Raw genomic sequence first — 17,432 nt, forward strand, 5'->3', positions numbered from 1 at the left:
AGACTTTCTGCTTTTTTTGTTTTTGAGAAATTGAACCCACTTATGCATTTCCTTTACCCTAAATTGCTTGCATGAAATAATTATGTCCATGGTCACCAAGTGAAGTGTCTTGTTTTGTATGTGACCTGAATGTAACTGTGGTCCTTTTACATTACACGATTGCAGATTCTTTTCTGATGGAAGGAGAGAGAGTAATTTAAACTCACAAAGACCCACACCACGGCTGCATCCCAATGAGCCCATCTAAGTATGGCGCTTCCAGCTCAGAAAACCCATCACAAATACTAAAAGTTTTATTGTAGACAAAATGATACACAATTATGTTACACATTACGATAGAAAAACACTTGAAACATTAACATACATGGAGACTCTTAAATCACTTGATATTTCTTTAGCAAAAAGCAATTTCTTTAGGTTTTTATCACAACAAATCAATCTGTTCTCATATGGATATTCTACCTCGCAGGTGTCTGTCCACTTCTGAACAAATCTGTGTGTGGGCCTACTGATCTGTGGTGTGGCCTACAGACCCAATTCTTAAGCCTTATATACCACCTCTACCGTAAGCCACGCTCGCCCTATCCCTGCTGGGAGGAACCCTTCTTCTGGAACCCTTCTTCTGTACCTGCAGCCCGCTCTGTGTCCTGGCTCACACACCCACCTGCGGGGCCTGGGAGAACAGGCTTTTTGCTGACTCTGACTCAGACCTTCCAAGTTTGCTTTGAGCAGAGTGAGAAGGTTCCAATTGAAACTAAGGTCTTCCATTTGCCCACAATAGTTAGGAGGACTGGAGAGTCCCCAGTGCCTGCAATCTGTGCTGGCGCTACCAACAGCCTATCTGCCCCTCAGGGAGCGGCTCTGCTCCCTCCCGAGCGCTGGCACACCGGGTAAGAGCAGTTCTCGCAAGAAAGGCACTCACAGGTGTTTCAACCCTTGTCATCACGGCAGAACTCTTTGGCAGAGGACAGGACCTCAGGTCCACTGAGGACACCCCCGGAAGGTTTGCCTCCCCAGCCCCCGGACAACAGGAGCTTCGGCAGCCCACTGGGCTATGAGGACCCAGTGCCGAGACCTCTGCAGGCCAAGTGCCGGACTCTGGATCATGCTTACACTAACAGTGATAGTCTCCTGGGTTACACGGGCACAGGATCGATGCCTTCTGATCTCTGCTGGGAACCTCAACGCTTTGACTCTGGCTGTCACAGAAGCACGGGCATCGGGGTTCCATGAAAAAGTCTCAGGCTACAGCCTCCTTGGTGTCTAGTTTTCCACATGGCATATTACCCCTTCTGTAGCTGACTCACACTGGCCAAGAGTGCAGCCCTGCCACACCGAGGCAAGGTAGGAAAAGGTACTTGCTTTCTCTGTTCTTCTTTAGAGTAGCCCAGACTAGTGTGTCAGATTTATCTCCGCCTTCTGGAAAGTGGGCCCCAGGTGAACCCAAGCCCACTCCCAAGAGGGAGCACCTTGTGTATATGCCTTGTCTCACATTCAGACACCTCCAGAGCCGGTACAGAGTAAAGAAATGCAAGCTGACAAAGTTGTGCCCATCCAGCTTCCCTCCAGAATTGGGAAACAATACAGTCTTAAAAGGGCTGCCCCTGGGACTCAGTGCCCTCGTGATAACACGCAGTTAGACGGAAGGAATGGTATGGTAGCCGGAGCATTCTAACGCACAGAGAACCGCCTTTCTCCGAACACAAGGGTCACCACGGTTTGCATACTTCAGACACGGCTCCCCATCCTGCTTTTGGGGATCATCTTCACTGTCTTCACTGATCCTCGTTCAGTCTCCCCATGTGCTTGTTCGTGAGAAAATCCAGAAAAGGAATGTTGCAAATGGCCTGGTGAATATTACTCACTGTGATTTCTTTGGGAACCCTAGTCCAAAAAAAACCCCGAAAGTATAATTAAGTGTATTCTGTCAAGTGCACTCATCAATAATTTAGTCAGTTAATTCACTAAAGGGACCATTCTCTTAGAGAAGGAGGTGACGGCAAAGGCTATATGCAATGACTCAGGGCCATTCTCTCCCGCTTTTTACGAATTCTTCTCCTTTCTGATGAAAGCCGTAACTCCAGTTACAGTCCTACCCAGGGCTCAAACCTCACCCCCTGGTCACAGCAATGAGGACTTCATGTTGGCTCAATGATTAGCCGGCAGAGAAAAGAAAGAGAGTAAAGTAGACAGCAGAAGAGAATGTTTTTAAGTCTTCTAAGTGCTTCTAAGTCTCAGCAGACTCAAGTGTGCTTCAGAGCACCATGAAAATAGGGACTGTCTCTTATCTCAGAAGACGGGAGGCAGAGTCCTGGCCAGCCAAGTGTGAGGTACATGCTCTCATTCAAACCACCCAGGCTGCCACATCTCCAGTCAGGAACATGGAAAACATGGCTCCTCCTGCTTTCCAAGCAGGGCAATGGGGAGCAGGTCTGGAAATTTTTATCCCCAGTTCTTTTTTTTTTTTTCAAACTGAAGACCTCTATGTTGTCTATGTATGTTTGACCTAATATCCTCAGTTGGGACCTCATCACTGCAGGTACTATATTATAGTGTAGGATTTTATGACGGCCTTCAGCAGACTAGAAGGAGAAGAGGATGTGGACTATCGTTTTTTTAAGGCCAGGGAACTCTACATCCCACTCAAGAGATGAATGTACCAGGAGAGAAGTAGCAGTGAGCTCCAGGGTCCCCAGCCAGTGAGATGAGTCTCAATCTAGGGCCCGTGATCTGGGACACTGGAGACGACTCCCTTTCAGAGCTCAGTTTCCCAGTTCCTAAGAGAAATAATGTGTCTGCAATGACAAAACACCGTAGGTAGTATTTATCAACTCGATCCTAGAGTCTGCCACTCGAGAGGTTACTGTCTTTATGGAGAACCTGCTGCCCGCTCTATCCCGTGACACAACAGACCTGGGTGTCTATGAAGCAATGGCCGAGAGGGCACAGCTGGACTTTCCACCAAGAGACTCGCTCAGAACTACAGAACGGACCTCAGTCTGCTAATGTCCCAAGCACGGCAACTCTATCTCCTACTACACTACATTCTGAGTAAAATAAAACCTCTTCGAGAGTGCCTAAACTGCAAAGCCTGTTGCTGTCAGCCGGGCAACAGTACCTGTTGGGAGATGCTGTCTGGTATCCAACTGCCAGCGCCTGTCTCAGGATGTCACTCACCAGCTGCTCCGTGGCCTACAACAGAAGACTGGTATTGACAAAAGAGCCCCCTGCTGGCTAGTGGGAGGGATGCAGCCGACCTCATCTTTTACCTAACTTCTGAAATAACTGCCAACTCAGTATTACAAAGGTCTCAGGAAACCTGAACTTTTGTTCAGAGGCCATGATGCAGGGAAATTATTGGATGAAGTGGTTTTCATTAACCAGACATTGTTTTCTAAGGAAAACAGAGTGTTGAGTGAGGGCTGCTAGTGAAGCCTCCTCTTGGAGGGATGCGGAATGGAGAACTGCTGAGGTAAGGACCAGGCAGGCGTGGAAGCTGTCCCTTTTCTCACCCTTTGCCCAGGGACAGGACGGTTGTGGCTGCTTCTCTGTTGTCACAGGCAGGAAAACCCAAGGCCTCTTCCCCTCTCTAAAAAGAGCACGGATACTTCTCACACTAGGATACTTCTCTTAAATAATTTTAAAAAAGATTTTATCTATTTTATCTGTTTTATGTATATGGCACTTTATCTGCACGTTCAACTTTATGCCAGAAGAGGGCACTAGATCCCACCATAGATGGCTGTGAGCTGCCATGTGGTTGTCAGGAATTGAACTCATGACCTCTTAACCTCTGAGCCATCTCTCCAGCCGCTGGGACACTTCTTAATGAGAATAAGAAATGGCACTAAAGAGGCACAGACACCCGTGGGAGCCCGGGGCCTTGGGGAAGACCACCTGGCTGGCACGCACGAGCCCGGGGTCTACCCTCAACACAACAACAAACCCTCAGCTCTTAGAGGGACATGACTTAGTTTACCTAAGTAGGAGGAGGAAAAACAGAAAAGAAAGGAAACTTAAAGCCTAAGGAAGATGAGGGATTTCAAAGCCGTCCTCTCTGCTCCCCTGCTGTCCCTCACTCACGGGTTCGAGAACCCAACCTGGCCGGCCTCGAACACAGGTCCCCCTGCCGTCACCAGGCAGGCACCCACCTTTAGGATCATGTCCTCCACCACCGAGGCATACATGTTCCTGTGCAGTGCCACGGGCTGCAGGGTGATCCCGATCTGGAGGAGGGGAAGAAAGCCATTAGCTCCGTCAACATCAGCAGCTGGCTGGGAGGAGGGCTCCGCTAACCACTCTGAACATGGAATCCCGCTTTCGCCCCCAAACCTCTTATCATGGAACAACATGACTGGAATCTCTGAAGAATTCAGAATAGTGCAAGCAATACTTAAAGCTGCCAGTGTCATGGGGCTGAGTCCTTTCCCAGGTAACGAGGGAGGTGTGCTCCCCAATTGCAGCACAGCTGTGAGGAGACTGCTTGCCCAGGCAGGGACTGAAATACTGTATGCCCCATGAAGGAGAAGCGCGTGTCCTGAGCCAGACGAGGAAAGAACCCGGGACAAAGCCTGTGTCTAGCCCTCTGCCGCACAGCCATGTTCAACACGCAGCCTTTTCCCTATGCACTTACGGCTCTTGCAGAAGGCTCTGACATGGGAGAGTGGAAACACACGTAAGTTCTGGGCAGAAGCCAATCACACATCACCCAGGCAGACTGCTGTCTGAGCTCCTGAGGTGGGGTGTCTGGACCCTACGCACCTGGCCTGTGAGCAGACAGCACCACAGCCCTGGCCTCCTACCTTCTGCGTAATGTCACCAACAAACCCCGAGCCTGGAGTTGGCGGCAGGTAGAATCTCATTTCTTCCTGCTTTTCTTCCTGCTCCTTTTTAATGTTCATCTTCAGAGGCTCCGACAAGCTGAGGACATCCACTTCTTCCTCGTTCTCGGGCTCCCTTTTCTGAAACTGCTGCAGATCCTCCAGCTTCCGGCAGAGGTCGTCGGCAGTGGAGAAGGACGACAGGCACTCTGAAGGAGAAGCAGCAGTCTGGGTTCCGACTCTCTGCAGGACCCCTTAAGGCAGAGTCTGCAGGCCGCTAACCTTTCTCCAGTTCCAATTCTATGACTCTCTCACGAGACCCAGAGCCTCACGAAGTAGAAATGCAGACAGGCGTCTTATTCTAAATGCACTCTATCTGCCATTAAGGCCAAAAAGATAGTACGTAATTCACTCCATTGGAAACCAGGCCATTGCCACACTTCCTGAGTCAATAAATTAATTTTATTCATTTTTTAAAATCTGGAAAACTTAGAAATGTACAGTAAAAAGTTGTAGAATATTATTTTAGGATGTGTTATATTTGTTTAACTTGGTAAAGCTGTGTTATTTTGCCTGTCTAAAACACCTGATGATCTAATAAAGAGCTGAATGGCCAATAACAAGGCAGGAGAAAGGATAGGCAGGGCTGGCAGGCAGAGAGGACAGATGGAAGGAGAAATCTGGGGAAAAAAAGGAAGAAAGATCTGGGAACAAGAGAGGAAGGAGGAGGGCTTCAGGGGTCAGCCACCCAGGCACCCAGCCAGACCCGGAATAAGAAGGAAAGAAAAGGTATACAGGACTAGAGAAAGATAAAAGCCCTGAGGCAAAAGGTAGATGGGATAAATCAAAGTTAAAAGCTGGCAAGAAACAAGCTAAGGCCAGGCATTTATAGTTAAGAGTGAGCCCCTGTGTGTGATTTATTTGAGAGCTGGGTAGTGGGCTCCCCCAAAGAGCAAAAACAACCAACAACATTTTGACGTTCCAATGTGGGGCCGTAGAAACCTGAACAACAATGAAGAACATAAAGTCATTCCTATTCAGGCAGGGGATGTACCAGCTAGTCAGAGTGCCTGCCTAGCAAGCAGGAGGTCCTGGGATCAGGAAGTCCCAGGTCTAATTACCAGTACTGCACTGAGTGTGGTGGCACATGCCTGTAATTCCAGAACCGCCCCGTGGAGGTAGAGGCTGGAGGATCAGAAGTACAAGTCCATCTGTAGCTACACAGTGAGTTCAGGGCCAGCCTGGACTACCTGAGAAATTTGACTTAAAAAATCATCCCTGTCTTGGGCTGGAGAGATGGCTCAGAGGTTAAGAGCACCCACTGCTCTTCCAGAGGTCCTGAGTTCAATTCCCAGCAACCACATGATGGCTCACTGCTATCTGTAATGGGATCTGGTGCCCTCTTCTGGTGTGTAGGCATACATGCAGGCAGAACAGTGCATACATAATAAATAAATCTTAAAAAAAAAAAAAGAAATAAAATGTCTTAAGAAAAAAAAAAAACAAAAAAAATCATCCCTGCCTCATTGCTGTGAGGGAAGTACTGTTGACATGGTAACAAGAAGGAGGATGTGAGGTCCAGGCAGGTACAAGGTGGGCTTTTATGAACACCACGATGGTGGTGGCTCACCAGCTTCTGGTAGCTCACCAGCTCCTGGTAGCTCACCAGCTCCTGGTAGCTCACCAGCTCCTGGCTCTCTGCTTTACTGACTCCAGGTGCCGGTGATGTGCCATGCTGTATACAGAGCACCAGTGAAACCCGGAGGTTATCATGTGGTCTCTGCTCACCAAGGACCTAGGTCTAGAAGCTGACAAACTCTCTCAGCAGAGATACTACATGCCGTAGGAGATGAGACTGGTCTTTCTTCATGGGAATAGGCAGACTTCCCTACCAGGGGTTCCTAAGGTCACACAGAAAGGGAAGTCACTTCTATCTGAGGGAAAGAGGGAGGGTTAAGAGTCTTCAAAGTAACGCTGAGGAGCCTGACGGGAAGAGCACGTGGCTACCAGACGGCATGAAGTGAACATTCCTGGCTGAGCACGTGGGTGTAAACAGTTCTGAAGGGCCATGTGGTCTGGGGTCTTGTCACCTAGAGCAGCTCTCCCTCGCCCCCGCTAACTGAAGGGAAGCACACCGCAGCCTACAGGTGAGCTGGAGGGCCGAGGGGGCGGGCACACTGAACAGGAGCAGCCCACGAAGGCTCACCTGGTTCACTGTCGATCTGGGTCAGCACATCCTCAATGGAGGCCCCGTCATGACGCAGGCTCTCAGGGTCTGGTGGGGTGTAGCCATGGCAGCGGCACCAGTGAGCAATGTGCTTGGTTTTTAGGGGCGTCAGGTGGTGGAACCTTGGGTTCTTCTCCAGGATCTCTTGTAACACTTTCCGTACTGTCATTGCTCTTTGCCACTTAAAAAGGTTTTCAACCAAAATTAAATCATTAAATTTTAAAACCAATCACTATGCAGTAAAATAAACGGAGCAACTGAAGAGTCAGATTCCATCCCTCTGTAGTGACAAAGGGAGGGCATCTGAAAGAGCTTCTCTGGGGACCAGCGAGACGCTCAGGAAAGGTGCCTGCCACCAAGTCAGATGACTGAACTTGGTCCCCAGGACCCGAATGGCAGAAGTTAGATGACTGACTCCCTATGTCCTCCAGTCTTCACCAGTGTGTGGTGGTGTGTGTGTGTACGCACATGCACACCTACACACACAGTAACAATTTACATCTCTATTGGTCTCTATTATATGTTTACAAAATACAAGAGAAACTCCTAGGTTTCTATTTACAACCTTTCACTGGGTCATGAACCAACCTTTCATTTTCTCTGACCAATCACAATGACCCATCTTGCACTGTTGCCTAGCCACACTGCACACGCACGCGGTCCCCTTTCATTTCTCATGATTCAACTGTACCTGGCAACACTGTTGTAAGTACACCATAAAAATCTGAATTTACACTCGGGAGGCAGAGCCAGGCGGATCTCTGTGAGTTCGAGGCCAGCCTGGGCTACCAAGTGAGTCCCAGGAAAGGCGCAAAGCTACACAGAGAAACCCTGTCTCGAAAAACCAAAAAAAAAAAAAAAAAAAAAAAAAATCTGAATTTATTACTATTTTGAAATTTGCAAATTTAAAAAATTTAACTTTATGTGCATGTGTGTGTACCATTTGCATGCCTGGTATCTGAAGAGGCCAGAAAAGGACACTGGGTCTCTTGGAAATGGAGTTACAGACCACCGTGAGCTGCCATGAGGATGCTGGGAAATGAACCCAAGTCCTCTGTGAGAGCAGCCATCGTGCTGTCGAGCCGTCTCTCCCACCCTGGAATATATAACATTTTCAAAGAAAACACGAGATGCTTCCCCCGGTACAGGAGAGCAGGCCTTTCCAAAAGTATCTGAGATACAGAGAATGACATTTGTGACTGAGAAACATTCTACCATCAAGTACCTTAAAGAAATACAAGGCAAATTTGTCTCATTTGTCCTTCAGGTAGAGCACACAGATGCTGACCTTTGCGTGCTGTCTCCAGCCGGCAAACGGCCTTACCTCAGCAGCTCTCCTCTTCCCAATGTTCCAGCCGTAATACTGCTCCACAGACTTTGCAGAAAAGCAGCTGGCATCGTCACCTGGAACAGACCCACAGACTCTGAAGAAAGGTTGCTGTGGTTCAGACCAGTTTTGTTTATTGGAGGTTGTCGTGGAATATTAGTTGCGGATGTGTTACATTTGTTTACACTGTGGAACATTTGTTTAATGATGCAAAGATGTGTTGCGTTCTTTTATGTTGCATTTGTTTAACTCTGCGAAGCTGGGTTACTTTGCCTGCCTAAAACACCCGATCGGTCTAAAAAAAAAAGAGTTGAACAGCCAATAGCGAGGCAGGAGAAAGGGTAAGTGCAGCTGGCGGGCAGAGAGGATAAAGAGGAGAAATTTAGGAAGAGAGGATCAGGGAGCAAAAGGAGGAGAGGGGACATCAGGGACAGCCACCCAGCTACACAGTCAGCCAGAGTAAGAAAGAAAGAAAGAAAGGTATGTAGAATAGGGAAAGATAAAAGCCCAGAGGCAAGAGGTAGATGGGATAATTTAGAAAAGCTGGCTAAGAACCTGGAAACAACCTAGATGCCCCTCAACTGGAGAATGGATAAGGAAAATGTGGTTCATTTACACAATGGAGTACTACTCAGCTGTAAAAAACAATGACACCATGAAATTTGCAGGCAAATGGATGGACCTAGAAAAAATGATTCTGAGTGAGATAACCCAGACCCAGAAAGATAAACATGCTAAGTACTCACTCATTAGGAATAAAGTATAGGATAACCAACCTACAAACCACAGCCCCAGAGAGGCTAGATAACATGGAGGGCCCAAAGAGGGATGCATGGATTTCCCTAGGAAGGAGAAATAAAAAAGATCTCCTGGGTAAACTGGGGGCAGGGGTAGGGGGGTAGGGGATGGGAACTGGAGGGAGCAGATTGGGCAGGGCTGGGTGCGGGAGGCGGGTTGGGGGTAGGATGGAGAGGAAGAGTAATGAAAGAGACATCTTGATGGGGGGGTTTCAGGGTCAGGGAGAAACCTGGTGCCAGGGAAACCCCAGGAATTCACAAGGATGACCCCCAGCTAAGACTCCTAGCAATAATGGAGAGGGTGCCTGAACTGGCCTTCTCCTGTAGTCAGATTGTTGACTACCCTAATTGTCTCAGAAAGCCTTTACCAGTAACCAATGGAAGCAGATGCAGAGATCCACAGCCCATCACTGGGACTCTGCTGGCTAGGAGTCCTACTGAAGGAAGTGAGGGGGATTGTAACGGGGTGTGTGTGTCAAGGTCATGACAGGGGAACCCACAGAGACAGCTAACCTAAGCTCCTGGGAACTCATGGACTCTGGACCAACAATTAGGGAGCCTGCATGGGATCAACCTAGGCCCTCTGCATGTGTGTGACAGTTGTGTAGCTTGGTCTGTTTGTAAGGCTCCTAGCAGTGAGATCAGGACCTGTCCCTGGCGCTTAGCTGGCTTTTGGGAACCTATTTGCCATGCTGGATTACCCTGCCCAGCCTTTGTGCAGGGGGAGGCACTTGGTCCTACCTCAACCTGATGTGCCATGCTTCGTTCACACCCAGGAAAGGCCTGCCCCTTTCTGGTGACAGAAGAGGAATGTATGGAGGGGGAGAGGGGAGGGTGGGGGGAGGGTGGGGGAAACTATGGTCGGTATATAAAATAAGTGAAAAAAATGTTAAATAAAACAAACTTTAAAAAATGAAAAAGGGAAAGCTGGCTAGAAACAAGCCAAGCTAAGGCTGGGCGTTCATATGTAAGAAGAAGCCTCCAAGTATTTATTTGGGAGCTGGGTGGTAGACCTTGCAAAGAGCAGAGTGTTTAAAAAAAACAAAACAAACAAACAACCCCCACACACAACTATTGGAGGTAGCTCCCCAAGTTCCTACATTTCCTTTTTTTTTTTTTTTTTTTTAAGGGTTTTCGAGATACGGTTTCTCTATATAGCCCTGGCAGTCCTGGACCAGGATGGCCTCAAACTCAGAAAATCGAGTGTCTCTGTCTCCTGAGTGCTGGGATTAAAGGTGTGCACAGGGGCTGGAGAGATGGCTCAGAGGTTAAGAGCACTGGCTGCTCTTCCAGAGGTCCTGAGTTCAATTCCCAGCAACCATATGGTGGCTCACAACCATCTGTAATGAGATCTGGTGCCCTCTTCTGGCCTGCAGGCATACATGCAGGCAGGACACTATATACATAATAAAAAAAAAAAATAAAATAAAATAAAGGTGTGCACAACCACAGCGCAGCTCCTTTATTTCTTTTCTAAAACAGAACATTTTTATTACTCTGCGTGTGTGATGCCTGTGTGCAGGTGTGGGTGTTTCTGTGCCATGTGAATGACCTCCCGGGGAGTGGTGGATCTGTTCTCTTCTTCTACCTTATTGAGACCCCCATTTCTGCTAAGCTGTGGACTCCAGGGGGGCTGGCCACAAGTTTCTGGCCAATTCACTTGTGGCTGTCTCCCATTTTCCAGTAAGGATGCACCAGCATTACAGATGTGAGTGCTACTGTCATCTGGCTTATTTCTGCTATGGACTGGTTAATTTTTATACTTTTATTTATTTTTTTGATACAGGGTCGATGTAGTCCTGGCTGGCCTCACACTTTGAGGTCTGTCTGCCTCCTTATTAAGGTATGCACCAACGTACCTGGCCCTGCCATCTGGCTTTTTATGGGGTTCCAGGCACCTCAAGAGCTTTTATCCACTGGGCCATCTCACTAGCTCCCCAGTTTCTTCATGTGACAAGTGTTTCTCACTGAACACACCTCCATGACAGATATAATCGTGCAGGGTGCCAACTGGGGGCCTTGCCTGGCCGTCAGCTGACTAAACAGCCCAGGGTAAGCCACACAGGACATCTCGACTTCGGTGTTCTTCCCTGTAAACTATGAAAGATGGTCTTAAACTGTCCAGTTCTAGCTCCAACATTCTGTGTTTTTATGTAAGTGGACAGAAGGAGGGGAGGGAAACACACACACACACACACACACACACACTCACACACACACACATGGTAGTGGGTGTGTGCAAGTCTGAGACTCACATCTTCAAATCTTTTCTACTAGGGTGGAAAACCATCATTGAAAGTACATTTTTAACTACCTCAAAAACGATTCCCAAACTTCTCTGAAGTTCAAAGGAAAAAAGGAGATAATATTTCATCTTAAGGGTCAATGCTGGAGATCTAACCCAGGACCCTGTACATGAAAGTTCTACCATGGAGCTCCACCCCAATCCCTCTTTTAGTTTTAAAAACCTGAGGCAGGGTCTTACTAAGTTCTAGGCAGGCCGTAAACTCAAGGTTGCTCTCCAGGGTCCCCACCAAGAGTTGAGGTCACAAACTTGTACCACAAGGCCCAGCATTTCTTTGCCTCCATAGGTGGAAAAAATAAGGCAGGTGGTCAGTGCTCAGCCTCTCATTTAATACCACATGATGTGAGTGGCAGTGACCGCTGCACACCTCCCTGTTGACTCAATGGTGACCTCATCCCTGAGCAAACACCTGTCCCCTTAGTAAGTATTGTCTATGCTGTTGGAACAACTCAGATAATAACCACATAAGCCATTCATCCCACTGAGATACAGAGAGGACTTTGCTTTCGGATGGCTTGAAAATTATGTATTTCCAAACAGTGCGTGATCTTAAATTTTAGAGAAAGATTAGCGGTCTAAAAGTCTCACAGAGCTGGGCGTGTACCCGCCTTGTCACCCAGAGCTGTGTGAATTAATTAACCCTGCCTCACCGCCGTTTCCTGTGAGCAGGAGGTGACACTACCACACCAGACTGGCTAGTGAAATGCGTATGTAAAGAACCCACAGCAGACGGCGGGCCTGGCACACTATGCCTTAATCGTGCATGTTTTAATATTCATAACTTACATATGAAAACAAATGTAAAAAGTCCCTTCTGCTGATCAGACCCTAAGTGACTGAAGACTACAGGGGTCAGTGTAAAGTGGCTGAGCAGTGAGGCAGATGTGACCAAGACACTGTGAATCCAAGACTCCTGCAGGGGGCCAGCTAAAAGTCACAATCACTGCAACACCCCAAGGAGTTCGGTTTAACAAAACACACGTACAGGCTGAGAACAACTGTCTTACCTTTCGAGGTAATTAACGGAATCTTCTTGACTACTGCTGTCAAGAGCTGCTGGATGGTCTCCAAATGGTCTACCCTGCGAAGGGAACAAAGGCAATAATAAACTGTGTGCACTTGTCACAGGTGTGCACACACACACACACACACGCACAAATACACACGCACAAACACACCCCAAATGCTCAAACCTGAGAAGTTAACAATGGCACTAAATTGTACAGGCTTGTTGAACACACACACACACACACACACACACACACACACACACACACACACACACATACACACGTTCCCTCTGCTTCCTTCGTTTTTAAAGACAGGGTCTCATGTAGCCCTGGATGGCCTCAAATTTGCAGATGCTCATAAATTCCTGATCTTCCTACTGATGCACCCTCCCCACACACCCAATGATGGGATTATGGCTGTGAACCACCATAAAAGGTTCCAGATCTTCTTTATAAAGCATTTTATGTTTAAACAGAAATGTCAAGAACAAACAGATTTTGGCAAATTATACAACTATCCCAGACATTTTATCTACATTTGAAAATCAGCAAGAATCTCTCTGCAAGGTGACTGCTATTACACACATGCCTGTCTCAGGGTTACTGATTGATGCCTCCATCTGTCACGTTAAGAGACACCATGTTTCTATGTCTCTAGAGGTTCCTGGCAATTCAAAGTGCACGGTCAGAGGGAGGTTCCTAATTTGGAAATGTAAAACCTAATGAAGTACCTTCAGAGGAAGCAAGAGGCACATGGCTCTGCAGAGGCAGCTTCGGAGCACAGGCAGGAAAAAAAAATGCAAACATGGGCTGAATGCACTTGAGTATGCTATCCCCACTCGCCAGTACATCAGCAAGCTCAAGTGAGTTCTGGGGCCTCCATGACGACTGGTCAAGTGCTACCCCTAAGCTGTATCACTGTTATCACTCTGTAACTCTTCAGAGGCTGGGAAGATGGCTCAGTGGCTAATTAAGAGCACTGGCTGCTCTTCCTGAGGATCCAAGTTCAATTCCCAGCACTGACATGGTGGTTCACAACTATCTGAAATGAAAGTCTCAGGGGATCTGACACCTTCTGGCCTCTTTGGACACCAGGTTCACAAGAAGTGCACAGACATGCGTGCAGACAAAATACTCATACACTTAAAAAATAAACTCTTCAGCCCTGCAAGGACACTGCCTCCCACCCCCAGAGGCTTAACTCACAATGTCCACACACACTCGGGCTGTCACGGTGATTTTGAGAAAGCGTCACAGAGACATCCAAAGCAGAGCCCCCTCAGAAGAGACCACTTACTTAATGACGTAGGTGCTCAGCTCAGAGCTCTCTTCAGTTTTCACTGCTGTCTGGCCCTCCTGGGAGAGGCAGTTTGGTGCAGGAGTTTCGGGTTCGGTCTTCACTACAAAGGAAGATCAACAAAGACTGTCGGGGGCTAGCTGTGCCAGCCAAACAACTGTCCTCGGTTGAGGGCCCTGCCAACTAAGGTGTGCGGACACAAGGGACCCAGATGGCTCCTGTCCTCAGTCTCAGCACACAGAGACGGTCGGCTTAGGTCTCGGGGTGGGCAACTCTCGGTGGACCACCCATCACACCACACTGCTCTGGACTGAGATTAGCACACAGTATGTTATCTGGTGTCATCTTTCCAGCTAAGCTTACTAACCTATTCTGAGACACAGGACAGAGAGTACACAGCAGATCTTTTGTGCTTGGCGACTTTCAAGTTAACTGTATCTGGCTTTCAACACCATAGGCCAAATGAATATCCTCGATTTGAAGCATCTCAACAACCAAAGCTGCTCAGATGCCAACATGCTCCCGCACAGGTGAGACTGTTCATGTATATAAAACTGTTACTATTATATATTATTTTTGGTATTTTGAGACAGGGTCTCATTAGCCAGGTTGGCCCAGAGTTTCCTCTGTGGTCCAGCTGTCCTGGAACTCACACAAACCCTCCTGCTTCAGCCTCTGAAGTACTGCAATTACAGGTGTGAGCCAATACATCTGGCTATAATGCATACAAAATTAGTCAAAAATATCATATAAAATTATCTTCAGGTTACATGTCTTAAGGTGTATATGAGGCATAAATTAAATTCTTTAGATTTGAGTTATTTCATTACACATTTATTTCCATGCATACGCTTACATATTTATGTAAACACCACAAAATTCACAACACTTCTGTCTTTGACAGGAGATATTCAAACTGTTTTAACTCTACTACATAAACATTAATGTCTCAGGGGACATGCCTTTCTTTCCTTAGTCTTCTTTAATCAAAAACCCATGCTGCCATGGTTCTTGTGCTGGCACGGCTTCTCTGCCTTGGCTTTCTCGGATGGTCTTTACTTATATAAGTACACCAGGGTGGGTATGTGCGTGTGTGAGTGTGTGCGTGTGTGCGTGTGTGTGTGTGCGTGTGTGTGTGTGTGTGTGTGTGTGTGTGTGTCTGTGGGGCATGCGCACTTGAATGCAGGTGCCTGAGGTCATCAGAAGAGGGCATTGGATCCCCAGAAGCAGCAGTTATGGGGGGCTATGAGCAACCCACTGTGAGTGCTGGGAACCAAACTCAGGTTCTCTGCAAGAGCAGTGCTCGCTTGGCTTGCTTTTCAACAGCTGAGCCGTCTCTCTAGACTGATGTCTGTCCTGTACACCGCCACAAAAAGCATTTATCGCTATTTTCCCACTCAGTACTGTCCACAGTCTTACACGACAGTATCTCTCCTCTCTTTTTCACTGACATATAACTGGCATCCAGTAAGCATTATCTGATAAATGTTTCCTAGTCCTACACTCCAATCCATCACTCCAATCACCCTGCCTGTTTCTATCAGGGTCCCTCAAGCTTGTCAGTTCCTCCCTGACAAGCCTGGTTCGAGGTGGAGTCACACCACACACTTTCAGTCAGCACCACTATAGTTATTATGAACATGGGTCTTCCATGTTTCTTGACAGACATTTGCAATCTTTCCCACAAGTGGATCCCCTAGAACACAGGATGCATATTGTTTAATTTTATTAAAAACTGCTCACTGGTTTCCAAAAAGCTTGTATCATTTTGTAGCTCCACTACAGCCAACCCAGGTGCCCACTGTTTTATGTCCCTGGCAGCCTCTGTATTGTGAAAACTTGAATTCCTGGTGATTCTGCATTGTTACTAGGATTTTAATTTGTATTTCCTTCATAAACAATAACGCTGAATAATTCTCACAGGCTTTGTGCTATCTGGATGCCCTCTTCTGTGAAGTGTTTATCGTGATTTTCACACTGATTTTGAATGGTCTATGGCTGGACTTTTTGCTCTTTTAATATTCTCGGATGGAGCAAGGTCCCCATAATAAAGTCTGACATTGTTCCTACATCCTGTGTCTCACATTTTCTTCCAGAAAAAAAAAAGTTTCTAAACCTTTCACATTTGGGTTTATAGTCTACCTCAAATTAGTTGTTACCTTTGATGTAAAGCAGGATCTTTCCTGCTTTCAGACACTTCTCATGCTAGTCAAAGAAAAGACCACCCCTCCCCCGTGGACAGTATCATAGGTGTTCTTTTGTGTTCCATGAGTCTCTTTAATCTTCGAATTATTTCAAAGGCGGAGGCTCCTTGGTATTCATATCTGCTTCCTTAAGTTTTCCTCGTTTTGTTCAAGATTGTTCTGTTATTGAAAAACCTGATTAATACATTACCTCTTGACTGTCTCACTGAAGGTCAGGGCCAGTCTTTGCTCCCAGAATGCTGAGGTTATAGGGGTATACCACCATGTTTGACTTTGACCATTTTATTTTAGGTGTTTGCACTCTGAACTATAATATACATTTCCATTTATCTCCTCTTAATTTCTCTTGAAATGTTTAGGGCTGTTCCTACAAATCTAACACCGCTTTCTACTCTTTATACACGTATCATGGCACATGGGAGGTCAGAGGACACTTGTGGAAATGGGTTCTCTCCTGGGGCTCAAACTCAGGTCCCTCAGACTTGGGGGAAAGCATCCTCACCCACTACACCAAACAATGGCCCCAAACCGTTGTTCTGCCCCATCTTCCCCTCTCTTATTAACTGATATTTGTATGTTGAGTCCTCCCTCCCTCCTCCTTTTTAGTTATGGAGAAAGGGTCTTGCTATGTAGCCCAGACTGGCCTTGAACTTGCCAGTCTTCATGTCTCAGCCTTCTGAATGCTGGTGTTACCAAGGTGAGCTATCATTCCTTATAAAATGTTTTAATTTTATTTTTTAAGATTTGTTTTGAGCTGCCTGTTTTTTCTTTACGGTTCTTGGTTGTTCTTTTGCAGAGCTGCCAGTTTAAGTCGTGCTGGGATCAAGAAAAATGGGCCTTGGCGGTTCGTGTTCCTGGAGTTGTGTCCATGCCAGTGGATGCCCACACGCTTCAGAAGAGAATTTGACATTGCTGCTGCCATTGCTGCTGTTATAGCAGTGGCGGCCACCACTGCTACTGTTTCTGGGATTGCCATTTCATAATTGCTTACTACAGCTAGCACAGTGGAGACCCTGGCAGCAAAAGTAGCTACCACAGTTAGTTAATCTTTCATTCTATTGGGCATGATAAATTTAATTCAATAGTTATATACATTTTGATTGGCTTTGAAAATTATAAATTTATAAACTCAAATTCCATTTGCTTTTGGGATAATCCATCTTACAAGGATTACAATTTGCAATAAGGCTCGTTAAGGAAGGGAATGGCTCAGTTGCCTTTAGCCTACTGGCTATGGGTGGGTTAGGACTTCTGTTGGTCTTTTCTGTGTAGAACACACAGATTGCAAGCCCAGTGCCCCTTTGAGATCTTTGGCAGCAGTTAACTCTGTAGCTGACACATGACTGATCCTGTATGATAATGAGTATTCAGAGATGGGTAATACCTGGGGGACGCTCACCAACCTAAGACAGAGCGCCTGTTTGGCCTGGGCAGGTGTCTCCATG

General features: G+C 46.9%; 1 protein-coding gene across 7 annotated transcripts in view; it reads right to left on the reverse strand.

Moving 5' to 3' along the window:
* Nucleotides 1-275: 275 nt before the first annotated feature.
* Nucleotides 276-17,432, reverse strand: part of Yeats2 (YEATS domain containing 2) — a 103,975-nt gene continuing 86,818 nt past the window's right edge. For 5 of the 7 annotated variants that reach the window (XM_052740193.1, XM_052740190.1, XM_052740191.1 and 2 more), the window contains 8 exons: nt 13,784-13,886; nt 12,484-12,557; nt 8,372-8,451; nt 7,027-7,228; nt 4,803-5,029; nt 4,152-4,226; nt 3,119-3,192; nt 276-1,884 (listed from right to left, as the gene is read on the reverse strand). In XM_052740193.1, coding sequence (XP_052596153.1) covers nt 1,776-1,884; nt 3,119-3,192; nt 4,152-4,226; nt 4,803-5,029; nt 7,027-7,228; nt 8,372-8,451; nt 12,484-12,557; nt 13,784-13,886 — 944 coding nt within the window. In that variant the 3' untranslated portion in view covers nt 276-1,775. Of the gene's footprint in view, nt 1,885-2,660; nt 2,796-3,118; nt 3,193-4,151; nt 4,227-4,802; nt 5,030-7,026; nt 7,229-8,371; nt 8,452-12,483; nt 12,558-13,783; nt 13,887-17,432 lie in introns of all 7 variants that reach the window. The other 2 variants (XR_008218704.1, XR_008218703.1) reach the window with 2 other exon arrangements.

This window comes from Peromyscus californicus, unplaced genomic scaffold, assembly GCF_007827085.1.
Source record: "Peromyscus californicus insignis strain IS unplaced genomic scaffold, ASM782708v3 Scaffold_16__1_contigs__length_79575227, whole genome shotgun sequence".
In the NCBI taxonomy this organism is placed as follows: Eukaryota; Metazoa; Chordata; class Mammalia; order Rodentia; family Cricetidae; genus Peromyscus; species Peromyscus californicus.